Genomic DNA, 27356 nt, shown 5'->3' with positions numbered 1-27356 from the left:
CATAGTTCACACCAGGCAACCATTACATCAGTTGAAGCTAATATTGCAACAACTTCCGTAACATCAGTTCAAGCTAATATTGCAACAACATTGTTCACCAGTAATTACAATAACTTAAAATTCATTACAATCCAAGCCTACCAAATAGATAAAGTACATGGCGAGGCCACCATTACGAGTTCTTCCAGTGCACAGCACCTTTAATTAACATACAAACACCCAATTACTCTGAGGCAATTTCAATGATCTTCTTCATCTTGGACCTGTGCTCTTCCTTCAGCTTCAGGAAATCTCCAATGATGAACTTCAGCTTTCTCTTGTCAGCCTTCACCTCATCCCTCTCCTTCTTCATCTGGTCCCTCTCCTTCTTCATCAGGTCCCTCTCCTTCTTCATCTGGTCCCTATCCTTCTCTGCCCTAATTCTCAGAACTTTGTGCATGTTGGAATGGTGTGCATCAATGAGCTTCTTCTGCTCTAGTTCTGCCCTTGCATCTATCAGAGCTTGTTCTGCTTTAGCCTTCAGAGCAAGTGTCATCTGCTTCTCACCTATCACTGTCTTCAGTTCATCTTGTGCCATCTTTAGATCCTTGTGCAGCTTGCTAATCTCATCATGCAGCTTGAACTTTTGTTCAAAATGATCCAGAGCATCGGTAGTTCTACCATGCTTCGAGCACCATGCATTTCCCAAAGTCTTCCCAATGCTTTCTTCAAGTTCATGGGCCATTCACCATCTATCCACTTCACATAATCACATCGACGCCCTTCCTACAGAAATCAATGGATATAATTTTTTCTCAGGTACATATTATCTACTCCTACACAATTTAGATTACTGCACAGAGACACACACCTCCATATCACATCCAAGAAACCTCCTGCTAGTGTCCCATCCCTCGAAAGCCACAAATCTGCCAGCTACTTTGCGACATTTGCAAGCGAGCGGCAGGTAATCCATCATCTGACCCGCAATACTCCGAGTCATAGATGGTATTCAGTGCCTAAACATTGCATTTTCATTTCAATCAGTGAAAGATCCCTAGATTTCTCACATTCCCCAGACCACAAGAGATGGGATGCAGAGAGAGAACTCACATCATCGTCGCTATCCGAGCTCTGGTAGTCTGATGACTCTTCACCATCACCCCACGAGACCATCACCGGCGGCGAGCTCCGAGGCGCGGCGGCGGCGTGAACGGAGGAGGAGGACAGTGGAGGTGAGATGGGGAAAGAGTGAGCTGGGGCAAAGAAAATCGGCCTAAACGGCTATTTATTTGCCCACGCTCACGCCCTAACGCCGTCCCTCCTTCTCCAGTCCAACTTTGCCGACGTGGACATGGCTTAAGCGCTAAACTCGACCGATCAGTGCCGCGCGTCTAGACCTGACCTCAAAGCTGGTAGTTAAGTGTCGCCTAGCCCAATGCTTGTAGTTTTAGAACAACACCGACTGTAATGTGGTAGTTCTGCGTCATTTACTCACCGTAGAAAGAGGACCGCTTTCGACACGGGAAGACGGATTTCTGGCGGAGGAGGTGGGATCGCGGGACGTGGGTGCCTCTGGATGCTGCGGAGACGCCGGAGAGGAACCATGGGAGCGGCGGCGCCGAATGGCGACACGGCGGTGAGGAGTGGACGGGCCGACGGGCCGTATCGACCTCTCCGCCCGAGGTATGCGCTCTGATCTGATGAATCCCTGTTCCGACGCCTGTGGCTAGCAGACAGTAGATAAGAGCTGAAATGTCTGAGGCGTGCGTGATTAAGCGCAGACTCAGATTTCAGAGTGCTCCATCAATCAGTCGAAATGCGGAAGGTTACATGTGCTGGGAAGTGCAGTCTTTATGTTTGCCGATTACTGATTTGTTACTCATTATTACTTTGCCAGTTGGCTTAACGATTTCTCTTTTTATAGTCGATTTTGCACTTCTGGAGTGGGTAATTCTAGTACTGCTAGTGGTAAACTTGGATGGTCCAGTTACGAATTGTTACACATTCAGGTCTGCTAAATGCTCAACTGCTGATAATGCATGTTGAGTTCGTCTGCTGTATTTTTAACAACCTCAGCCGCGTTTTTTTTCGGTTCTGAATATTGTTTTTGGCACACGCCTACAAAAAAAAGAACGCGACTCTTCTTCCTCCCCTTGGAATATAAGATTCACGATATCTGATAGGTGAATGGCCGGTTAGTCACTGCTAGTTCAACAGAAAGTTTGATCTATGTGCAGATAGTCGTGCAGCATTTGCACTAGTATCATGCATAGAGGTTTTATTTTTCGGTCAACTGGATTCATTCAGGAAGTTAGATGGGCTCTCATCTGTACTAGAAAATAGCAAGTAGGTGTACTTCTGCCATTTTCTGCAATGAGTGTGTTATGCACTTGTATGTAGGGTTCCACGATTGGGAATATTTCTCTACATTGGAGAATTTGACAAGTTAATCCATAGAAAATGTCATTTGAGGAAAACAATTCAATCATATAATTTACTAAAATTATTGGAGCATCTTTGGGAGCCGTGGTCAGACACTGTTCAACTTCCCAAGGTGTTTACCCAGGCCTTTTCTTTATGCAGAAGTGTTTGTTAATTTCATTTCTTGTAGCCGGCCATTATTCAGACGCTGTCCAACTTCCCAAGTGCTATATATTTTTTCAATAAAGAAGTGCTATATATCGTCTGACAGTTTCCTAGGCCGGCCATTATTCTGACACTGGACCTGGTCACCATTGGGAGCAATTTGACTCGATAGGCTGCTTTTTGTAGCCATCATTTTGTTACATGTTGTAATTATCTTTGGAAAATATCAATCTCTCTTTAACTTATTTTTTTGTTTCTATCTCCTTGTTTGTAGGTGTACGGATGAGTGAGAACCTGCACAGATATGAAACTCACCAGACTCTATCGTGTCAGTGATCTCAGCTTAGAAGAAACACTGTTAACATGGCAACGGAATAATTGCCGCTACATATGAATTTTCAGCAAGTATGTATGTATGTACTTCACTTTTGTAATTTTCTTTGCATTCCTAATGAATGTTCATCTCTTGCCATTCACCTCTGAAACATTGCTCTGCCCCTAGTTCTCCTAGCTTCTATATTTTTCTCTCTGTCCATAGAGGACGTCTTAGATTTGTCTAAATTTAGGTGTATCTATACACTAGAGAGTGTCTACATACATCCAAATTTAGAGAAATCTAAGACATCCTTTTATGGACAGAGGTATTAGAAATCTCTTGTGCTCAGGGATGCTTCCTTTCAACAAAGAAATGGGACAAATGGAACAGTACTTCTCAAATGCATATGAACGAATGCTTCAACGAACAAAACTTACATACAAAGAATAAATATATCAATCGATCAGACCTGCACTCCTATGCTTATACACAATTACTTTACAAATTTAACCAAACAACAAACCTTCCAACAAATAAAAACACACACCAATGGCCTTCAAAATACATGTACACACCACTAACAAGTCATGCATCAAATCTGTAAGTCACAGACTAGCGGTAACAGTCCAACATATGTACACTCTGCAGAGAGTGTTGATGCCTTCCTCGAATCACAGCTCTCATGCTTTCAAGAGCCCAAAGAGCTTCGTCGGACCCTCTCCTTTTGCACGGTACTTGGCAGCCATTTCCTCTGCGAAGACTATTTCCTCCCCACGCTTCGCCTCTGCCATCGCTCTCTTCTCCTCGGCCGACTTGTGGAGCGCCGCGAGCTTGTTCTTCAGCTTCTCCTTATACGATGCTTTCTTCTTCTCCAGTTGTTCCTGCCATGATAATTAACTGTTAATAACTGTAAAATTTGCTCCAAACTACAGAGATATGAACTTGTCACCCTGTTTGCCTACCTCCATCTTTTTCAGTCCGGCCTCCAACTCGGCTTCCTTGGCGTGCTCCCATGAAGTGATGAAGGAAAGATTCTTGGCGGCCCTGATATTATTCAACAAAACAAGAAAGGGGAAGAAGTTAGTTGCACATAGTACATGATTTTGGTAAGTGTGGATACTTCATGTAGCAGATATGGAAGGTACGCATTGAGTGCATCATAAGGTAGCTCCCCATTAAATCTAGCCAAAGGCGATGTGCCATCTCAATCATATTGTACAAATCGTACTGGTGATTCTTGTGACTTTTAAGCAAAACTAGTTAGATGCCCTGATTAATCACCTGTTCTCAGCTCTCGCTTTCTCGCTCTCCTCCCAGGCGTGGATCAGCGTCAGCCTCTTCTCAGACATAATCTTGGTGAGATAAGCATCTGAAGAACGGAAAAATAGAACGGTTGGAAAATTAGGACGAGTCAAAGACTTGTTTGCAGGGTAGGTTGAGAGTTTAGCTTCTTTTGATTTTTACCTCTTTCGGATGAACCTTTGTGGCCTTCAGCATCTGGTGGAATAAAAAGAGACGAGTCAGGATTTTCTGGAAATTCTTTCAGGTGTTTGAATATGATAGTTTTGAGTGCCTAGTCAGTAACTTTGTGGCTACTTGGAGGTTATTTATCACGGTGATTAGTAAAAAAACGGAAACAGCAGAAGAATAAATATTGTGCGCCAGAAAATTGTTTCTTCTAGGAAGAGTATTTTTTACTGATTCAAATTGATTGTTGGAGGAACGGGAAATTGTCTTGAATTTTATGTGTACAGGAAAAATTGAAGTAGAAGCTGCTCTCTTTATGTCTTGTCTCGGAAGACCATATGAAGCAGTGAGATGAAGCCAAAACATCAAAGTAGATAAATGATCCTTGATCTTCTACCTAGACACTATTAGTCTATGATGCACCAACTAAAACTGAAATTGGTTGTTCTTGGGAGGGAATGAACAGAACCAATCAAGAGGCAGAGTGGGTCGCTAGCTAGTGGCCATGGAAAAACAGGGGATCAGCTGGGAGCTCATCCTAAACACAAATAAACCACAACCACAAACGTACCCTTGGTAACGGCGACGATGGCCTTCGAGTCATCGGCGACAGGCACGATAGCCTTCTCCTCGGCGATGTCCTTGGTGGCCGCTTCCACCTCCACCTTCTTGGCCTCCCCAGCCGCCATCTGCTCTCTCAACTTCGTCTTGACGGAAAGGGCTCTACAGGTTGCTTAAGCTGGTGAGCGAAGATGCAGTAGCTCACCGAGGAAGGTAGACTGGGAGGCAGACGCAACCGCTTGTTATGCTCTCTGCACCTTACCGGTCTGTCGACTATATATGTGGTGAGAGAGAGAGAAAGGTGGAGCGAGGTAGCTAGTGTTGTATGATAATCAAGGTGGCTTAGTTAACTAGCAAAAGAGAGGGCGAGAGAGAGAGACACTACACAATCAAGCGATGGATATCGGCTGTTCCAGGCAGGCGGTGAGCTGGGTGTGGGTGCAGCAAGCAATGTTCATCGATCGAGTGCGCTGGAAGAGAAAAATTAAGGTGGAATTAAGCTAGGGGTCCAAACCGGACGTGCTGCTATTCGTTTCGGTGAGCAGTAGAGCATTACTATTTGGCATTTGGTGGCTGGTGCGTGTCGATAGCGTCACGGCAACTCATGGCCGTCCGATCGACCCGGCTCCAGTGGCAGCCAACCATCGGACTCGTCGGGGCGGGCATGGGTCCGGCCAAGTTAGCTAGCTAGCAAGGACGGCTAACTTAGGTGTTCCAGGTTGCCATATGGCCCGCGCCCACAGCCCCATCGTCCTATTATTTTGGACACTGCTAGGGAGCACTCGGGTGCTAGTTAGTGCACCCAAGCACTCACCCTGAAAATTGAAAGTTTAGCCCCACGTGTATTTATTGTTATATGATTTTTAAAAAAAAGTCATAACTTTCAAACCCTTTATCAAAATTGTGATCCGTTTTCACCGTTAGACCTCTCGCGCCGATATCTTCAAAACTAGATCACATTTGTATATATTTTGACAAACTTTTTTTTTTTGAAAGCAACTTAGTGTTGTGACGGAGCAACTCTCTGTACAAAGTTGTTTACATTACTTTTTATATACTTTGTAGCCAATTTAGTTTCCGGAAAACTCACTTAACATCCATCAACTTCATATTATTGAGGCTTGCAACACTACTACTTGCCCACCATAGTTTCTCGTAGCATTGGTAAGCACACAACTTAGTAGGAATGAAAATACAACTTAATAACAAAACAGTAAACAACTTAGGGCGGCTATATGCAACTCCGCAAAGAAAGTACGCAACCATACAAAGAGTGATGCCAGCCGACTTAGTACTACCAGTATACGACTTAGGCACGTTGATAGGCAAGCTCACTATATTTCTATATTTTGTAGGCAAGTTAATTTTCGAGATACTCAACTCAACAATAATAGTCTACAACTTCACAATACCAATATTATTGTTGGCAAGTTGGTTTTCGAGGTAGCCAAATTAGTACCAACAATATACACACGTAGATGCATCGGTAACCAACTTCACGGCAATGGTGCGTTAATTTAGAACAAATCATGGTTGTTGACTTAGTATTAACAGTATGCAACTTAGACGCAGGACATGCAAGTTCACGATGGTGGCACGCGGTTTTACCATAATATTTCTTGCCAACTTAGTAGTGGTGATATACAACTTAGAAATGGTGAAACAACAATAGACAATGGATGCAACTTAATCATCATGGGAATGCCACTTAAGAACAGCCGGTATGCAACTTAACAATAGTGGCTATACAACTTAGAAATAGCAGGTACGCAACTTAGCACATATGTGAAGCAACAATATACTGTTTACAAACACGACTTAGAAAATATGGGAGTGAACAACTTTTTATGTGCAAGATATAACTTAGCTTATTTGTGAAACCAAATATATTGCAGACAAAATACAACTTTCTCATGTCTCGTCTGCGAATACAACCTAGCATAGCAATATTTTTACAACCATCCACTCTCAGATTAATTACTACCGTTGTTTCTGTGCTAGAAAATTCAGACATGTGCTAAATAAAAAGTTGTTGCTGTCAATCAATTGTCAGCCTTGGCTGAGGATGTGACCAAAGGATGCTGCGGCAGGAATCCTCCCCTGTGCTTAAGAGCATCTCCAACAGGCGCTGTAAAACGCGCGCGCGGCAAAATACCTGCCAGTTTGGCGCGCGCGAGCGCTCGCGCGAAGCTCCAGCGAGACGCGGGAAAAAGCGCGCGCGTAAATTTTTGCCGCGCCCGCGCGTTTGCGCCATCCCACGCGGGAAGTTGCCGCGTGCGCTGCCGCGCGCGCTATATAGACGACACGCGCCAACGCGCGCTTCCGCGTGTCTCTCCGCCTCTTCCCCACCGCTCTCCGTCTCCGCGCCACGCGCCACCGCTCTACCTCCGCCGCCTCGTCCGCCTCCGCCTCCGCCTCCGGCGACATGCCTCCGCGGCGCCCGCTCCTCCGGCTACCGCGGCGTCCGCGCGCGCGCGCGGCCGGCGGCCGCTCGGACGCCGAGATTCGCTCCGGCGAGTGAGCCGGATCCGGCTCGGCACCTTCGACACCGCGGATGAGGCGGCGCGAGCCTACGACGCCGGTCGCGTGGCGCCTCGGCCGCCCCGCCGCCGCGATGAACTTCGACGACGTCCGGACGCGCGAGCGGCGGGAGATGCCGGCGCCGCCGTCGCCGATAGTCACGCGCGAAGAGCGGCGCCGCCATCGGGAGCCGGAGCGGCGCCTCCTCATCGCCGAGCGCGACGAGGCGATGCGCGTCCGAGTGGGCGCGGCGCTTCTCGGAGGACGTCGCCGCCACGGAGGCCTTCTACGCGCGGAAGGCGGAGGAGAAGCGCGGCGATGAAAGCGGCGAAGAAGGCGAGCCGCGAGAAGCGCCGCGCCGAGTCCGCGGCGAGGAAGAAGGCGAGGCCGAGGCGGCGGCGAAGAGGAAGGAGGAAAAGAAGAAAGGCGCGAGGGCCGTCGACCGTCGTCCTCTCGTCCTCCTCCTCCGACTTCCATCGGACGTCGACGTCCACGCCGGTGTCGGAGACGATCGCGAGCAGCTCCGACTACGGTTGGGAGTCCGACGAGTAGTCGGACGAGTAGTACTAGTATTTTCTATGTCGCATTTGTATCGTCGCACTTTAATATATTCGTATTTCGTTCAAATTTCATAGTTTGTTTGATGAATTTAAAAAAAAAAACGGTCGCGCGCGCTGCAAAATAGCGCCTCTGGCGGAGGTGCGTTTTCCGCACACCAACGCGCGCTGCAAAATGCAGCCTCTGCCGGGGGCAAATTCGCTATACCGCGCGCGAACGGTATACAGCGCGCCCAATCGCCGGTATAGCGCGCGAGAATTTGCAGCGCCTGTTGGAGATGCTCTAACCCCACCGGCGCTCCTACCCAACTTGCTGCACGCCTCCCTGCCCCCCAACATCCTAGAGCCGCCAGGACAAAGCAGCAGAAGGCGGGGAACGCGACGCCGGAGCTCAAGCTCCTACAGGCAGGCAGCGCTCGTGCTCTTGGACGAGGTTGAGCAGTATCTGCCGGTCGATCTCGGGGTGCCGGAGCGCGCGCTACTTGACGACGAGGAGCAGGAGCAGACCGGTGAGCTCGGGACTCCGGCGGCGAGGACGGCGTCTCTCCGGCGAATCAGCAGCATCTGCCCCGCCTCCTATTCGCTCGCCCGTACCAGGAATCGATCTGAGGCGCAACGAATCGAGCGAATTGGCCATTGCCGTCCCCGACTCCGGCCAGGCGTTACCGCCTCCGATTCGCTCGCCTCCGAGCATGTTCGCCTATCTGCATGCTTTACCGGTGAGCTCCCGATTCTTCCCATCCTCCTAGTGCCCGCGAGCGTCGTGGGACGCCATTCCGGCCATCACCGGAGCGGCGCCGTGGGGGGGGGGGGGGGGTGGGCAGGCTGGCGGCGGGATCGCGCGGTGGATGGACACTGGCGGAGCTTTTCATGGTTGAAGAATGGGGATGGGGCAGAACGTGGAGAGAGGCGTATGTGGGTCCAACCTAGACGTCGCTGTCCAATGTTGACGAGTCCAGGTGCGCAACTGTCGGGACGACGCTCCCACGCGCGGCGGGATCCGGGGCGACCGAAACGTATCGGACGGTCACAAATTGGATGCTCGTTTTGCTAAATAGCATCCAAGCACTTTTTAGCACTTGGGATTATTTTTCCTCCGAGAAGATCCGGATATGTTACAGGAGTCACTGACAGGAGTTCATGAGAAATACAAATCCCTCTAAACATAACAAAAGTAATATGGAGGTCATTGGACCACCTAATTACCACTATAGCGGTCAGAGCGAGACTTGCCGTTGCCGTTGCTCTCCTATCAGAGTCGGCCTAACATTTTTTATGACGGCTGAGATATTTACGTGCATGTGCCCGTAAGGACAAGCGACTTAGAGCTAAAGTTGTCGACCTTGAACCCTTGAATCGATCTGAATCTCTTTGCACCAAACCTGCAACACACGTAAACAAGACAAGATTCACCGCTCCATGGAAGCAATGAACACACGATTCTCCGCCTTCTTCAATGCCACTAGCAAAATTGCAGCCGATATGGTGAACGAGGAGACGGAGAAACCTTATTCTTCTTCTTCCACATATCATCGCCATAGCCAGCATAACTTCACGCTGCCAGTTGACCAAAAACTAAATTTAGGGAACCAACTATATCACCACGTGTGTAGGTCCGACTCCCCACCCTTTCCCGCTGCCAGAATGGAGAGGAGGTGGGGACCCTTCAAGATGGGCGTTGCGGCTAGGGTTTTCTCCTTTTTTTGAGGCAGGCGGCTGTTTAACACGAGTAAATCTTGTTGGTCCCACGCCATATTATAACAATACATAATGTGCATCGTTGGTGAAAGCTTTTTCATCAGGTTGCCTTTTTCCCTGTGAGAATCTTCGACCCATGATTAGTGTAAAGATATTTAGGTGAGATATTTATCCAGGTAGTGCTAGTTGCAACTAACCAACTCACTAACAGTATCTGTCACACTTTTCTCCTAGCTAGTAGTACTCTAGTTGGAATTAACAAAAAGATAGATGCTTTGCATCTGCCCGCTGGATCATTAGCTGTTAATCCTCGCTTTCTCTTCCACCTTTCTTCAAAGCAAATGATTGCCGTATCCCTAAACAAATTTGACCGAACAGAATACGATTAAGCACGACACGAATCAAAAGCTATGGCATCATTAACTAATTCTACGTATCCATCAACGTCGATCTCTACGACTTACTATTAGACCGCTCATAGTGGGAGTAACATAGGTGGTAACATCACATATTTCAAGACATTTTGGTGACATGGCATGCCAATAAATGAAGAAAGAGAGTGATGTGGTAACTAGCTATGTTACCATAACATCACACATCTCAAAGCAATATGAGTCTACAACATACTTAATGACACATTGCATGAAAGCACATGTAAGTTACTACCCGCTATGGAGGTAGTAACTTAGACTAGTAACATGATATATGTTACTAGTCTAAGTTACTCTCCACTATGAGCAGCCTTAGTTGTGGTGTGCGCAGGCTGTTCCAAACTTCCAACCAGTTTAATTAGGAATCAAGCAATGCAGCTGATCAGCATCGGCTAAACTAGCGTAGTTTTTGTTTGCTGTGCATGCGCATCTATGGGTGGCCGGCGACAGCGACGCTCGACGGCGACGACAGCGAATCGGAGCTGTACGTGATCGATGATGGCCCCATAGGACATAGCTCGGCCGCTTTTATGGTGTGGTGGTGCTAGGCTGCTATACGGAGTAGCTACTTAAGCTAGCTGTTGGTTGACAACCACGTACGGGGTGGCGCATCATACCTTGCTGTAGAAGGATAGAGAGGGAGAGAGATTGGCGTAATATGATGGATGTTGTATTGCACCTCATGGGCGAGTATATATAGAGTACAAGACTTGGAAGCTAAGAAACCTCCTAGGGAGAATATGGAAACAATCCTAATACAATCCCGTGTAATCTATAACTACCAAATATACTCTAACACTCCCCCGCAGTCGTAGCGGTAGCGACGTGAACAATAGTAGCGTCGCGGACGGTCAGACTGGAGAGAAGCCGAAGGTAGGAACCAACGGCCGCAGTCATAGCGGGAGCGTCGTGGACGGAGTTGCGTCGCGGATGCTTGGACTGTAGAGGAAGCTGGTGAGGCGCAGGCGAGGTGGTAGCCCTTGTGCCGATGTCGAGGGAGCCGAGAGCGTTGGGCGGTGCAACCTTGGTCAGGGTAGCCGCGCGAGGGGATGCCGTGGTCGATGTCATCGTCGGGTGCCGGTGTCGAGGTAGCCGCACATGAAGTCGCAAGCGCATAGTGCGCGAGGAGAGTGACGGAGACGCGTCGAGGCGGTCGTGGAGATGGTCGATGCCGAAGTCGATGCGGCTCGAGCCGTCGAGGACGAGGTGCGGCCCTAGTTTTGCCGGAACCGGGCGCACGTCGGGGACGAAGGCATACTTCGGTTTTGCCGTAACCGAGTACACATAGAAGAAGTCGGTGACGCGGTCGAGGCGGTCGTAGAGGCGATGCCGAAGAAGACGTTGTCGAAGCCGATGAAGACGAGACGTCCGACGCGAGTTTGCCGGACTCGGGAACGTGTCGGGGACGAAGGCACTTCCGGTGTTGCCGCACTCGGGCATGCAGGGTACGGAACATTACAAAGTGCGCGCCATGTCGGAGTAGACTAGTAGAGGAGGTCTCGACGACGGGTGTCGGAGAAGAGGAGCAGGTGGTGTAGTCGGGGAAGAGGCGAGTCTCGGCCGACGGGTGTCGGAGTAGAGTAGCGAGTGACGTAGTCGGGGAAGAGGCGAGGACGGCTGGCGGCGAAGCCGTAGTGTACGAAGACGTAGAAGGCGGCGAACCCGGCGGTGACCGGGGTGGTCAAGCGCGGACGCCTAGACGGGCGTTGCGGTGGTCGGCGAGCCCGGCGCGACCTGAAGAGGTTGGCGAGCCCGGCGGCGACCTGGGGTGGAGGCGCGGCGGCGGTACACGAAGTAGGCGAGGAAGACCCGGCGGCGTGACGAAGACCATGCGCGGATGGAGGCGACCCGCGCCGAAGGGGCGGCGGCCGTGGTGGCCTCGGACATCGACGCGCGGGGACGGCGAAGGCGACCGCGTGCGGCGACGCCACGGCCTGAGGGCTGGCGTAGCTGCGTGGCGCGAGTCGGTGCAGCGGCGGGACGCCACCGGCGATGTACGCGCCTCGAAGGCGCGTCGTTGGCTAGCAGCGTGGACCAAAGGCGGCGGCGCTGCGACCCGAAGGGGCGACGCGGCGGCAGCCCGTAGCTCGATCGGTGGTAGGCGCGTGCTCGGGGACGTGCTTGGCGGAGACGTGCGCGCGGTCGGTTGATCAGACCGACGGCGGCGGCCGTACGCGCCATGGCGTGGACGACGTGCCGCGGATTGGAGTCGTTGGCGACGTTGTCGGTGATGTCCCGGGCGATGACGGTGAAGACGGACCGGCGATGGAGACCGCGCGGCGCGAGACGGCCTGCTGCGTCGCACGTAGGCGTCCCGTGTGTGACGCGTGCGGCCGTGCCGCGCGGTTGATGAAGATGGCCGGTATAGATCGATGCCGTTGTCGGAGTAGAGGCGCGCGGTGACGGCGGCGGTGGGCGACTCAATCCGATCTATGATCGGTAAACCAAAAAAGAAAATGCCGGTCGAGCGACCGGCGGAGCAAAAAGAAAACCAATCTACGGATTGGAAAAAAAAAGACTCGAGGGCAGCGGATCAACGGATCGGCCGACGAACCCTCATACGGGTTGCGTGGCCCCCGGAGTAGATCATGGAGATCGACCTCCCCGGGGGCGGCGCGGCGCGGAAGTTTGGGCGGCGGCTAGGTTAGGATCGGCGCCGCTTTGATACCATGTAGAAGGATAGAGAGGGAGAGAGATTGGCGTAATATGATGGATGTTGTATTGCACCTCATGGGCGAGTATATATAGAGTACAAGACTTGGAAGCTAAGAAACCTCCTAGGGAGAATATGGAAACAATCCTAATACAATCCCGTGTAATCTATAACTACCAAATATACTCTAACACTTGCTAAAAGTCTAATTAGGAGACCTGTCCCAGCATGATTAATCTAGGCCCTCTGACTGATAGATGTGTGTGCACGATTGGGCGTATGACATATCAGCATTTGTTGCTACTAATCCATTCGGTACATTTTTTTTTTCGAAATGGGAAAAATATCGCCCCAGCTTCTGCATCCAAGGGATGCACACGGCTTTTTATTAGATTATTCACAGCACCTTACAAGAGCATTACAAAAGATCAAACTCGAACCCACCTCGCTAAACCTACAGAGGGATGAAGGGGGTGACAATTCACCAACACACATCAACCAAAAACCAAATGCCTTCCCAGGCCGCCCAATAGCAGATGAGAAGCACATCCGGTCAAGCGAGACTCCCAAGCATACGCCAACGCCTATGCCATAGAAGTTGCTACCGCCGTCTTCCTCGACTCCATCTTCAAGAGAGATCATCGCATCGACCATGCCAGGTCTGCCATCGATGCTGCCACGGCGCCAGACGACTCCACCATCCTGCGCGAGTCCATCACACTGCATCCGTCCCGAGACACCACTGCACCATGCCGCGGTGACTCGACGACGCCGACACAGCGAAGGCACACCGCTCCACCTCAGCACCACCGCCATCCATTGTCTGCTCCAAAAACGATGCTCCCAACATGGAGAACGGCGTTGCGCGCCGCCATCGTCCGATCGGGAGACCCGGGTCTAGGATTTCCCCCGGAGCAGCCCAGGCGAAGAAACGCAGGCTGCAGAAACAATGCCTTCAACAAGGTAACGACGAAGCACGCCGCCATCATCCGCCATGACCGAAGTCCGGCCGGCTTTCACCGGCAGCTGCGCCTCGCCATCGGGGGCTAGGCGACGGATCGCGAGATCCGCCACGGCTAGCCACACAACTAGTCGATCTCCTCCGGCGAGAGAGAAGACCACCACCGCGGTGCCACGGTCAGTGGCACCAGACGCCCGCCACCTGCCACCAGGTCGACGGTGTCACCGCCATCCAGGGCCGCCGCCCTTGGTGTCGTGGTCCCAAACCTTGAGGAGGAGTAGTGTGAGATCCGTCTCCATCACCGCTGGCCCAGCGAAGCCGAAGCTAGTACAAGGAGAGGATCGCGCCGCCAGGTTCCGGGTTTGCTCCGCCGCCCCCAACACCGCCCGCCCGAAGACCGCGGCGAGGAAGAGGAGAGCCGCGCCCCCAGATCATGGCCATGCCGCCGCCACCATCACCGGCCACCCGGCGAGGGGCCGCGCCACCACCACCCTCCACGGGCCGGGGCCATCCCCCCCGTGCGGAGGCTAGCCTCCATCCGCCGCACGGAGGGATCACGCGAGGAGCCCCGCCGCCCCCATCACCGGCCGCGCCCGGCTTCGCCGGCGACGACCTCCGGGGACAACGAGGAGGGCAGGAGGGGGAGGGAAGGACGGCGGCGGCGGCTAGGGTTTTTCGCCCCAGGTCGCCCAGGAGGGGGACGACCCGAGCGGTATCCAGGATCGCTTCGTTAGCGTGCGCCAATCCATTCGGTACATGAACACGCGTAGTATTAGGAAATGAAAGGCAACCGTTCGCACCATTTTCTTAGGGAGTGAACGTGTTTCTTTGGTTAGCCATTTCTTGCATATTTGTACATCTTCTTCGTCTTCATGACTTTGTTGTCGGCGTATAATGCACATAGCCATCATGTAACTTCTAGCCGACCCATCTCGTTCCCTACCTCTGTGTTTCCTCTTACTTCCAACGCCATTTAGCGACTACAGAGGCCACCGATGACCCAATTAATCAAGGCATCTTTATAAGATCAGCTGGCTCTCGCTAGACACCTCTTAATTTGCTCTTTCCCTCCCTTTCACCACCTTCTTCATATCCTCCCCACATCGCTGCTTCTCCCTCCCAGTTTTACATGACTGCTCGCTCTATAAGCTAACACGCAAACAACTGGTCATTAGAGCATCTCCAGTCGCGTCCCCCAAACCATCCCCAAAGGGATTTGAGGCGCGCCGGACAAAAAAAGCGTTCCAGCCGCGTCCCCCAAAGCCCTTTTTTGTCCAGCGCGCCCCTATATGGTGTCCGGCGCCCTGAGCCCGTCCCCGTCCCACAGGGGACGCTCCGGGACGCCGGACACAACGAAAGCGAGGCGGGGAGTGGCGGGGCCGACCCGTCGGCCGGCACAATTAATTTAAACCTAACCGTCGCCTACCTCGCGACGGAAGTTGTTGGCGCGCAGCGACGGTGCAGTTCCCGCGAGAGGCGCGGCGATGCGTCCCGTCGCGCCTAGCTCTGCGTGCCGGCGTTAATGAGCGCCACCGCTCCTCCGCCTCCCTCCGGCCTATAAAAGGGCGCCTCTCATCGTCCCTCTCACACACAAACCCTAGCGCCTCTCTCCCAAACCCTAGCCGCCACCATCTCTCAACAAGACTCGACGCTATGTCTGGTAGAGGCGGAGGCCGACCTCGCGGCCGCGGCTGTGGTCGTGGTCGTGGTCGTGGTCGTGGCCGCGGCACAGCTGAACGCTCGCCGTCGCCTCCCACGGGACGTGGAGCCGGGCGTCCTGTTCGAGTTCGTCCATGTCCTCAAGGGCGACCCGCGCGGCATCCAGAGGCTGCCGGACTCCTTCGCCGAGTACGTCGGCGGCGTACGCCCGCGCACGATGCATCTGCGGGAGCATTCGTGCGGCTACGGCCGGTGGATCGTCAAGGCGATCTACGACGCGCGCGGCAAGATGTACCTCAACATCGGGCTGGGAGAAGTTCGCGCGCCACCACAGCCTCGAAGCCGGCTTCATCCTCGTGTTCTCCTACTTCGGCAACGAGGGACATGAGCGTCAAGGTCTTCGACGAGAGGCGCTGCCTCCGGGACTACCACGTCGACGGGGACGACGACGAGCACCGACGAGGAGGACGGCCGAATGAGTGTTGTTTCTTCGCAGCGAATACGTGCACGGAGGTTTACTGCTGTTCGCCTCATCGGTAGAACCAACAAGGGCACCATCCTCCCGCTGGATTTTCCGGTTTAGGTGATCGGGTGTGCCCTCGAGTGTTCTTTCTTAGCAGCGAACACACGAAACCTTCGATACACGGCCTAGTTAGGTTTAGTTTCTTTGCAATATTTTATATTTGTGTCCACCATGGTTCAAACTATGTATTAGTTTGTGGAAAACCATGTTCTAAACTGTGTTTTCGTGTAAACCACGTTCCAAATTATGTATTAGTTTGTGGAAATTGAAATAAAAATGCCAGAAAAATTATTTTAAATGTTTGGGGGCGGCGTTTGGGGGACGCGGCTGGGGAGCGATGTCCCCCAAACGCGGCACGAACGAAACACGTCCCCCAAACGCTCGATCCGGCGCGGTTTGGGGGACGGTTTGGGGGACGCGACTGGAGATGCTCTTACATTCTTATTACATCTACATCTATGAATCGTAGATGTATGTACATATATGTGGCGAAATGATTGAATTCCCACTAATTAGTTGGACTGCAATGATGAATCACTTGTTTTCACCGACCTTCAACAACTTTATCAATTTACTTCTGCACATCTGTGTGGTGGTTCTAATCATGGAAGTAAACCATGTAGCTTGATGTCTCTATACTCGAACTGTGCATCCAATTCAGGCCATAGATGAACGACATCACTCGAGAGTCGAGACAAAACATCACGTAGGTGGTTACAACGTTTGTTGTATTGTTAACATACTAGAGGTTGGTCCTCAAATTTGACTCTCTCTCATCAGTCACCACGGCGTATTTGCTAAAATAATGGACATGAAATAAAACAAAATGAGTCTAGCTCACACTGGTTGAGAGAGTGAATGTGCAAGCTCAACATCTAGGTTCAAATCTTCATAGGTGCGAATTTAGATTTATATTTATACTTGAGGACCACGCTCTCCTGATACTCATGCAATTTATCCTGAGGACCAGGCTTGGTGTATAACCAAGATTAAAAATCATGTTAGTCGGATGTTTAAAAGTTATGGCGGGAAAGTGTTTTGGTTGCGATGAAGACTATGTTGGACACGATCCTCATGTATGGTTGTATGTCGGTCGTTTGGTGATTGGTAGCAGCAGCCTTGGCCGGAGGGGGTGGTAGCACAGGTGGACTGCATTTTTGTTGGTGCTCCGTGGATACCATGTCACGATTTTCAGGGTGAAAACCCAAGGTCTAGCATTCATTTGTTGTACCTCGCAATGGCCTTGTTGAATGCATTATCTTGTGCGGACATTCTCCAATGTGACAATCCAAATTTTCGATCGAGCGACGGCAACGGTTTTGCATTGTTTCTTTCTTGTAGGTGTTGCTTTTGAAGAATCTCTTTTATAGTCGGGGTGTAGTCTTCGGTGGTGGTTAGAGTGCTCGCTATTACGAGTGTTTCAACACTGCGATGGGGTCTTTGTTTTTTTTGTTTCTCTTTTTTATATTTTTCTTGGGCGTGTGCATCATAGATCTATGTGGGCATCTTATTGGTGTAAAGACTGTGAGTAATTGGTATCTTTGCAATATTAATATATTCCATTTATCACACAATTGACATCATATTTCCCAAAGTGAGTGTCAGTGAAAAAAACTAAAAAAGGAAAACTTCATGAAAGGAAGGTTGTGCGATGTGCGTCCTCCATATGGTTGAATGTGGAGCCACAAAACCGACGAAAAGTTGTTTTTGTGCTTGCCACTTGTCGCAAGAGAATCAACATGGGATGATGGATAAGAGAGAGACATGGCCACACGGGGAGGGTGAGAGTTCTCTTTTTTTTTTTTAGAGAAATGAACTTTCAAAAAAAAAAATCTAGAGAATCGTTTGATCGGCCAAATTACGAACCGTTTTTTTCTTTTGATATTAGATCTTCAAAATAGATGCAATGTTCATAGGTTTCAGGAAACTCCATTTTGTACTTCCAAAATTACAAGGTTTGTATTGTGGTTTTGTTGTACGTGTAGTCTAGTTTCAATGTTGTTGTACTTCGTTCTTTGTATTTTAAAATTTATAATGTACTTTTACTTTTGTACTTCATTGAACTTTGAAGTATGTCGATGCGTCACCTGGAACTGGAAGTCCGATGTTTTGTATTCTGGAGTACGATCGTGTTGCGCTTGGAAGTATGCCCGCAGTGAACTTGAAAGTACGTCGGTGTTACACTTGGATGTATGTCACTCTATAACTTGAAAGCACATTGATGTTGAACTTGAAAGTACGTCGCTCTATATTCTAAAAGTATGTTGGTGTATAACTTGAAAATACGAGATTGGTGATTTGGTGTTGAACTTGTATTCTGAAAGTAAGTTGGTGTATAACTTGAAAGTGTGTTGGTGTTGAACTTGAAAATACCTCCTATGTATTATGAAAGCACATCGATGTTGAACTTCAAAGTGTGTCGCTCTGTATTCTGAAAGCACATCGGTGTTAAACTTGAAAGTCGTCACTCTATATTCTGAAAGTACCTCAGTATATAACTTGAAAGTATGTTGGCGTTACATTTGGAAGTACGTCGGCGTTACAATTGGAAGTACGTCGCTTTGTATTTTGAAAATACGTCGGTGTTGAATTTGAAAGTACGCCAGTGTTAAACTTAAAAGTACGTTGACGTTGGTATTAAATTTGAAAGTACATCGATGTTACACTTAAAACTTGAAAGTACGTCTTTGTTGAAAGGCACACCGTGTAGATGTTGAAGTATACAACTATGCATTTTGAAAGTGAAGTACACCCGTGTTACTCTGTGCGTCCATGTTAGAGCATCTCCACTCGCCTTCCCGACGAGGCCCCCGAACGACGTTTTTTCCATCCGGACGGCGAAATTCGGCCCAGTCGCGCCTCCGGTTCCTCGATTTCGTCCGGATTTGGGCCTAAATTCATCCGGCGATCCCACGCCATCCCCGGCCCCCGGGGAGCTGTCGGGGACTCCGGACGAAACAAAAGCGCGCGAAAGGGCGAGGAAACTTCCCGCGCGTCTGGTGGCCCAACTTGTCGGCGAGAGACACCGATCGTCGTCCTCATCGCATCGTCTTCCGCACGCTGTAAAAGCCTGCCGCCGGCCAGCATTCGCCGGCCGCGTAGCTTCCACGCGGCGAGTTAATGCCGTCGCATCGTCTTCCGCGCACGCATCGTCTTCCACGCGGCATTAATCGCCGGCGCCCGCCGCGCCTATTTAAAGCCACTCCGCTCGCCGCGACGCCCCTGCTCCACTCTTCCTCCATCTCACCCTCCACCTCCACCTCCAGCGATGGCGTTCTACGACAACGACGGCGCATCCAACAACGGGTTCCCCCGCCGATCTCTCCACACGTGGGAGGGGCACCTCCTCCACCAGGCGGGGTACCCCTGCCCGCCGGACACGAGGCCCCCCGGCGGTGGGTGGCGGCTAAGCGCTGGTGGCGTGCCAATCCCGCCGCCGCCCCAGGGCCACGCCCTCGACGTCGCCATCGAGGAGGCGCGGATGGGGATGACGGAGGAAGAACGCGCCGACCCGCGCCACCACCCCGAGAACTACACTCGGTGGAATTCGTTCTTTCTCCGGCGGTGGCAGCGCAAACTGGCGTCCTACGACGGCCCGCCACCTCCACCTCCGCGCAACAACGCCGCGGGTCGCCGGCGTTGGTGGAGCGCGACGGATAGGACGCTCCACAACGTCCTCGAGCACATCGAGGGCGGCAACTTTCGAGGCTCACGATGCCCCCTCTATCGAGGGCATCGAACAGTTGGCAGCCACGGCGTATGGCTGCCAGTTCCTCGTCGTCCGGTTCGGCGGCGAGGTCGATCTCCAGGTCGGCTCCATCCTTGGCGCCGGTGAAAAAGGATCCGGCTTCCCCGCCGAGCCACCGCACGCGCGGCGGCGGCATCGTCATCCGCGAACCATCGACGGCACAAGGACGGCGCCGCCCCAAGCGCGACCACGATACCTCCGGCGCAAACCGGCGAAGGTGAAGGTCGAGGAGGAAGAAACCGCCGAGGACGCCGCCATCCTCGAAGCCGTCATCGCGAGGTCCCTCCAGGACCTCGTACCCGCCGACAACGCCATGCCGCGGTCGAGGGAGCAGTGGGAGAAGGAGGAAGCGGAGCGGCAGGCGAGGCACCTCCAGGACTGCGCTCGCTTCCGGCGCCCTGCGACTCCTCCATCCGGCGCCGTCGTCCCCGTCGTCGACCTCGACGGCTCCGACGACGAGCTGTACAAGCCATCGCCGTCCCCGCCTCGCACCAGCGGCCGGTGGGGAGACGCCGGCCAAGGCAGCAGCCAGGCGGCTTCGGCGCCGCCACAGTTCGACGACGACAGCTCCGACGACGATGGCGGCGACGGCGACTACACGGTGTTCTACCGCCATTTCGGCATGTAGAGCGCCGTGTTTTAAAATTCTGCAGTTGTATTCCCCTAGCTGAATTCGAAATATAGTCGAATTCGGCCTATATGTATGAACTTCGCCCTCTATATAGTAAATATCATTAAATTTAGTCTAAATTCGACCGTTTTATGTCGTAGTTTGTCAAGTTTCCGTTTTTCAAATTTAGATCGCCGTCCTCGCCTGAGATCGCGGCTGGGAAACTACTCCTCCCCACGCCAAATTTACGTCCAATCCAAACGAAAATTTCCCCGGATTTCGGCGTGGGGAGGGCAAACGAGTGGAGATGCTCTTATACTTGGAAGTACATCGCGTGCTGCATCATGGTAAACATCCCGCATGCTATACCTTAGAAGTACACCCGCGCGGAAGTACAATAGTGTGGGGAAAGCCCTAGTGCTAACATGCTACACCAATAGGTTTCGGAAAAATCAGCCTTTTACTAGTGGTACCCAAACGGCAACTTTTTTTATTATCCTTCAAAACAGTGGTGCACATGAGCTCCAGTGATCCCTTTTTAGAAAAGTAACTAAAAATCATATTTTAAGTTTTAGAAAAATCTAAAAATAAATCATAATGTAGTGAGTATTGTATCCCACAAACGTGTAAATTTTCAGCTGGAAATAATGTGTATTTTGGGCTGAATAAAAATAACAAATATGTGGATCTGAGTATAGTGATTCAAATCTCAAAAAAAAAATCATAATTTGTCATTTTTGTGTAGCTCAAAAAACAAAACATTTGTAATTGAGATTTTATATGTTAGTGGAATACATCATTGGCTTCTTTTAGAATTTTACTACATAATTTTTTGAAATATATAAATATAATTTTCAAATTTTTTAATACACTGAGATCACTGGTGCCCATGATCCAAAAGAACTTTTCGTTCAAAACATCGTTTTTTATCCGTATTGACTGATAAGCGAATCGAGCCCATCGTGTTTCTACACGGACATCCAAATCCAGCAACAGCAACTGCTTGCTTACCTGCTTGGCCCAATAGACTGCTTTGCCCAATATATAAGAACAGATGCGCCTGAAATCATAAACCAATAGGCTAAAAAAAAGGCCATACTTACGCAGCCCAGGCATCCAGAGGGCATAAGGTTTTGTTTATTCTGGAAGCGTTAAGGTATCTGAGTGACTGAGGGTGACTTCTTTTGGGCTTCTGGACAGGCTTATAGGTTCCCCACAGCAGAAGCCCAAAAGATGTCTCCATATTCTCCCCACCGAGAATCTCCCCAGAAGCCCATTTACATGCAGTGGAGAGAAACTGGTATCGACCAGTTTCCCGAGCTTCTCCGCTCTGGCCCTAATCGTTTTCTTCAAATGGTCATGTTGTTTGCAGTATTTACACGAAAATGCCACCACTGAGGCGAGCCAGGAAAGAAAACGAAACGAAACACCCTCCCCGCTCGTGCTCCAGCTCGCCCTCGATCTCGCCACGCCCGCGGCCGAACCCCACCGCCGCCGCCGCCGCCGGCCGGCCGCCGGATCTCGGCGGGGACGGCCGGATCCCGCCCTCCCCGCCGGCCGCTCACCAGCTGCTCGTGCTCTGTCCCCGGCTCGTGCTCGAGCTCGCCCTCGAGCTCGCCGCCGCCGCCCGCGGCCGAGCCACCTGCGGCCGCCGCCGAACCCTCGCGCCGCCGAGCCCCCGCCGCCGCCACCCCTGCGCCGCCGAGGCCCCCTGCGGCCGCCGCCGAACCCTGCGCCGCCGAGCCCCCCACCGCCGCCACCCCTGCGCCGCCGAGCCCCCTGCAGCCGCCGCCGAACCCTGCGCGGCCGAGCCCCCTGCACCGCGCGTCCTCCAGCTCGTCCTCGAGCTCCTCTGCCCTGCCCCAGATCTAAGGGCATAATAGACATTTAACAATTTAGGGCAGCAAATAAGCTAAATAGCACAAGCCCAAAAGAAGTCTCCTAATAGTTTCTGTCCACAGCAGTTTCGCCCCACCAAAATCTATAAGCAGGCTTATGCAGCATCACAAGCCCAAAAGAAGTCACCTTGAGTCCTAGACTAGACGAGGCAGTAACTTATACTACTCGATGGATTCGCATATTCGTGTTTCTTTTTTGGTCCATATGTATTTCGGTTTTGGGATGATGCGAATCCATCGAGTAAGTCTTTTTGTAAAGTTATTTTTTTTTTAAAATAAACTTTTAAAAAAAAACGTTAACAAGGACAATACAAAATTAACACAGTTAGATGCATCATGAAATATATTTTTTATGTGATAACTATATGATTTTGTAGTTATTGATATTTTTTGGTAAAATTTTGATCAAACATCCCTTAGCTTGATTTTACTTAAAAGAATCAAGCCTTGCTTACTGGAACGGAGGTGGTATTTTTTTTTATTGAACTGACTTTTGGTACCTAGTGCAATCAGGTGTGTTTGGTTACTTTTGATTTTTAGACTTTCACCTAAGCCAAAAAAAAATGTTAGGTAGGTCCAAGGGATAATGCAAAAACAACTCAAAAATAGATACATTCAAATTTAGATAAATTTTAGATATTTAAAATAGACAGAGGTAGTACTAAACGCTTTTGTTTGGCTTTAAGCTGGCCAAAAAAAAGCAGAAAATAAACCAAAACAAACCGACTACTAGACAAAGATTCAACACAAATTAGAGCAGGCAGAGGCGAGCTGCTCAACGGCATAGCAAATCATCATTTTATTCCAATAATACGAGCATATAGCACGCAACACCACATGCGAGTACGCGCTCACTCACTCAGCTAGGCTTGCTAATCTCGTCACAGACAGACAGATATAGCAAGAGTATGTGGGTGCTAGGCTCAGGCGCCTAGCAGGTTGGGACGGCGAGGTGGCAGGACTCGAGAGTCTTGCGGGCGTTGGGGCTCTTGATGTAGCGGCCGTAGGCGGGGTCCTTGGCGTACTGGCAGAAGCACCCCTGCTGCGCCTTCAGGTTCGCGCAGCACACGGTGGTCGGCGGCTTCCCGCCGGTGATCGCCGACACGCACACCGCCAGCTGCGACGCGTCGCACGCCGCGCGCGCCCCGCCCGGCGCAGCGGCGAGCACCACCAGCGCCAGCATCAGAGCGGCCAGCACCGCCTCCTTCCTCAGCACCGCCATGGCCGTCCTTGGTCTCCCTCACTCTCAAGTCTCAAGTTGTGGCGATGATGGAGTAGGAGTACTGTGCTGTGCTGTGATGGTGGTGAGGAGCTTACTGGGGTATTTATAGCCGGCCGTGCTCCGAGCTCGCCCTCCTCTATGCGGCGACACGTACATGCGGCCGCCGATGCAGCTGGTGGGTGATTAATGCAGGGGCCGTCGACGGCGGACTGTACGAGGTACTGCCCATTAACGCTGAGTGTTCTTTTTCTTTGTTACTCCTTAATGAGTAATAACTCAGCAGAGTTAATGTTCATGTGTAAAGTTGCACTATCTCGTCGATCTCCATGATTATGGTCAGCAAAGCTCGGATCGATCGCCGCGTGGTCGATGGATGGACGTGCGTCACGTGCTGCATTGAAATGGGGTAGGTGGAGGTCAGCCGGGTAGGTCGCCGGTGTTTGCTGCCGGCTGGCTCGCTGGACGGTAGCCACAACTGGACAACGGCATTGAAGCGAATGATCCAAATTCACCCGCTCCGCTCGTCTGTTGCATCGCCCTGATGTTTTCTGTCTGTTGTTTCGACATGGACCTGAGGCGATCATGTCTGGCGCTGGCGGTGACTGATCGAAGATAGCTGGCGTCGTGTGCACATCGCGAGCTCAAAGCGTGGCTGCCGTATAGCAGATACTCACTCCGCCTTGCCTTGTTCAAAAAAAAAAAATCAGTATGGAACTCGGGGTGTGCTCCGCTATCCCCCCTCACCAGCTCCACGGTTCTGAGAAGTTGGAGCTGCTCCAGCTTTTGGTATAATTACGTGAAGTTGAATTCGTGAAATATAAAAATACAGAGCACACTGGGACGCACCGTGTGATCGCTTAAATTTTTGGCTGAAAGTCCATCTGGTCCGTGGCAAAGTATTTCCTGGCGGTGGAGTTGGCATGGCCACGACGGTGAAGATGGCTATGGCGGCGGCGCTAAACCACCAGGCACTGCCGTGACGTTCCCAAACACCGGGTAATTAGAAATATTGAAACACGCTCAAAGAGAGGAGATGGATTTGAAAAGTTAACTGCAAGCTGCTCTAACTTTTGGTACACAAACATAAAAAAACACGGAGCGCCGTAATTTACATCCGACTGCTACTGATTTGACTTCATCGCAACATGATTTACATTTGTCGCTACTGAATCATGGACTCCGGCGAACGAGTCGACGTACCTTCAGCTGAAGTTAAACTTGTCCGATTCGTTCTCGCCGCCGCGCAAATCGAGTTGTAGCTCGCTGCCGCCACCGCCAGTCGCGCGTCGCCTCACCCACGACGAAGTTGGTTGAGGCGGTCACAACAAGTTTCTGGCGGCGGCGGCAACAAGCTACAACACGATTTGCGCGGCAGCAAGAATGATTCAGACAAGTTTGACTCCGGCTGAAGTAAGTTCATTCGTTTGCCGGCGGCCTCGATTCGGTGGTACGCGGCGTGAATCACGCTGCGGTGAATTCAAATCGGGGAGAGTCTGGGCATTGGGAAACATGCCCGAGAGATGAGGGAGAGAAAGATAAATAAATAAACAACAAATCCATGTTTTTGTGTTCTGCGGAACCAACTTCACGTATTTGTACCAAAAGCTGAAGCAACTACACATATTTGTACCAAAAGCTGGAGCAACTCCACGAATCAAAACAAAAAATCTGGAGCGGCTCCAATTTTTTTAGAATGATGGAGCCGAAGGGGGGAAACCGGAGCAATCACGGTGGAACTCAGAGTGGACGGTAGTCCCATGCTTCAGACCTGCACTTCCTTGCTGCCATTCTCAGAATAAATTTTCAGCCATCTTCGGAGCCTGGAGCCTGGGAAATCTAATAAAAAAAAGACTTTTGCGAAGGTCTGGGCTCTCTCTCCACGCGCCACCTCCGACCTCCGACCAATCAACAAGTCACTTGTCGAGTTAGCTCCAATCATATCTAAAAATCCGATGAACTGCTACAAAAGCAAGTTCAATAGTATAGCCAGCTCCACGTTATTTATAGCCAACATATAGCTAGCATGTACAATAGTTGGCTTCAAGAATGCACTACTTTATCAATACATGGGCCACTATTTAGTCACAAAGTGCCTAGGAGCACGTGCTAGAGCTGACTATTGCATTAGAGCACGTACAATAGAATCCAGTCAGCTGACTATAAGACATTATATATTTTAGATAAGTTGGAAGAGAGAGAAGAGGAGAGAGAAGGGAGGTGGGCTACTATGCAATAGCCAGCTCTTGCACGTGCTCCTAGGCACTTTGTGAGAGTGAAAGGTGGGTCATATAATAGTAAAGTACTTCATTCTTATAGACAACTATTGTACATATTAGCTATATGATGACTACAAATGATATGACATCTTGTTATAGCCAGCAGTTGGCTATACTATTGGAATTGCTCTTAGAGCCTACCCATCTTCTCTCTTCTTCTCTCTCCTCCAACTAAGCACATATATTATATTTAAATCTTTATATATAGCCTGCTAACTAAGCCTTATTGTACTTGCTCCAAAAGTGAACTGAGCGCGGGGGCGGCCATGAAAGGTGGCGCATTGTGGTATGAGTAAATTTCTAGTAAATGGTTTTCCCGGTCTCGTCACTTGTCGCAAGTTAATAGAAGGTGGGCTGAGGTTGAGAAAGAGACACGCGGGAGGGTGACTTGTTCAAAGTTTTTCGCTCTTTTTAGAGATTCGATATTTTTAAAATGAAATATATCAAGAACTGTTCCTCCAAATTACGAACTGTTTCGACTTTTGAGATTGTACCATCGAGATCTTTAAAACTAGATTTCATTTAATAGTTTTCGAGAAACTTTTTTCTGTACTTGCAAAACGATTACAGCTGTACTCGGGTTTTAGTGTAATGTGTACTCAGGTTTGCATTGAGTTGTACTCTCTGATTTGGGGAAAATATCTAGTGATACCACACCTTAAATGATACCATGATACCATTCTTCAAAATTTGAATTGTAAGTGTCAAAAAATTCGAAAAAATTGTGGCTGTTCACAAGATGTGTGTTTACATTCTACGGAATTTTCAGACCCAAATTCAAAATACACAAACAGAAAAAAAAAAGACAAATACTATGTGAATAGTGCCATTTTGTGCTTTTGTCTTTATGTGACACTATTCATGTTGGATTTATCTTTTTTGTTTCTCTAAGGGTGTTTCGAATTTGGTTATACAAATTACAGGACATGCAAACACACATCTTGTGAACATGTAAAATTTTGTTTCCGAATTTTTTGACACTTAGAATTCAAATTTTAAAGAATGGTATCATGGTATCAAATAAGGTGTGGTATCACTAGGTATGTTCTCATGTGATTTGGTGTACTTTGGGAGGATGGGGATAAGAGAGAGAGAGAGAGAGAGAGAGAGAGAGAGAGAGAGAGAGAGAGAGAGAGAGAGAGAGAGGGTGGAAGCTGCAGCTTTTCCCTTTATTTTATCCGAATTTTGATAAAAAAAATATCTCGGGAACTCATTTGCTGAAATTAATTACGAACCACTTTGTTTTACTTTTGAACTCCTTGCACCGAGATATTCAAAACTAGATCCTATATAGATAGGTTGCAAAAAATTTATTTTCGTACTTTCAAAACTAATATGGTTGTACTCGGAGTATGTATGTAACTGTACTCGTGTTTTTCACTAAGGTGTACTTTGATTTTTAGTGTAATTTTGTACTTTGGCTTGTTCTACTCATACTTTTAATGTACTCGTATTTTTGGTGTATTCATACTTTGGTGCACTTTTATTTCAGTGTAATCATACTTTAATTTTATTTAAGTGTACTCAGTTGCAGTGCAAGTGTACTTTGGTACTGTGTTGCGCTGGTGGTAAAGAGTGTCTTCATACTACTGGTGTGTTTATAGCCGGCCGTGCTCCGAGTTCTCCCTGCTCCATGCGACGACACAACAGATGGGTCGACTAAAAGAATATTGTAAGTAATTCTTTCA

The 27356-nt window shown here is 50.1% G+C and overlaps 2 protein-coding genes across 2 annotated transcripts; both read right to left on the bottom strand.

The window, feature by feature from the left end:
• Positions 1 to 3259: 3259 nt before the first annotated feature.
• LOC124694781 (remorin-like) lies at positions 3260 to 5198 on the bottom strand. Its single transcript, XM_047227730.1, has 5 exons — positions 4923 to 5198; positions 4349 to 4381; positions 4166 to 4253; positions 3847 to 3928; positions 3260 to 3765 (listed from the first exon to the last, which is right to left on the bottom strand). Exons 1-5 carry the CDS (start codon positions 5038 to 5040, stop codon positions 3565 to 3567), a joined length of 522 nt encoding a protein of 173 aa, XP_047083686.1. The 5' UTR covers positions 5041 to 5198; the 3' UTR covers positions 3260 to 3564.
• Positions 5199 to 23101: 17903 nt separating this feature from the next.
• On the bottom strand, positions 23102 to 23392 carry LOC124694775 (non-specific lipid-transfer protein 2G-like). The gene has a single exon (XM_047227725.1). It carries the CDS (start codon positions 23390 to 23392, stop codon positions 23102 to 23104), a length of 291 nt encoding a protein of 96 aa, XP_047083681.1.
• Between the last annotated feature and the right edge of the window lie 3964 nt (positions 23393 to 27356).

The sequence above is a fragment of the Lolium rigidum genome, chromosome 3 (genome assembly GCF_022539505.1).
Source record: "Lolium rigidum isolate FL_2022 chromosome 3, APGP_CSIRO_Lrig_0.1, whole genome shotgun sequence".
Lineage (NCBI taxonomy): Eukaryota > Viridiplantae > Streptophyta > Magnoliopsida > Poales > Poaceae > Lolium > Lolium rigidum.
Note: the sequence above shows the minus strand (reverse complement) of the source record. Positions and strands in the feature narration are given on the sequence as shown.

Excerpts from the sequence above, each read along its gene's own strand:
- LOC124694781 (XM_047227730.1), bottom strand. The coding sequence starts at position 5,040 with ATGGCGGCTGGGGAGGCCAAGAAGGTGGAGGTGGAAGCGGCCACCAAG. Across the intron at positions 4,382-4,922 it reads CATCGTCGCCGTTACCAAGG|ATGCTGAAGGCCACAAAGGT; the intron begins GTACGTTTGTGG and ends TTATTCCACCAG. Across the intron at positions 3,929-4,165 it reads AAAGCGAGAGCTGAGAACAG|GGCCGCCAAGAATCTTTCCT; the intron begins GTGATTAATCAG and ends GAATAATATCAG.
- LOC124694775 (XM_047227725.1), bottom strand. The coding sequence starts at position 23,392 with ATGGCGGTGCTGAGGAAGGAGGCGGTGCTGGCCGCTCTGATGCTGGCG.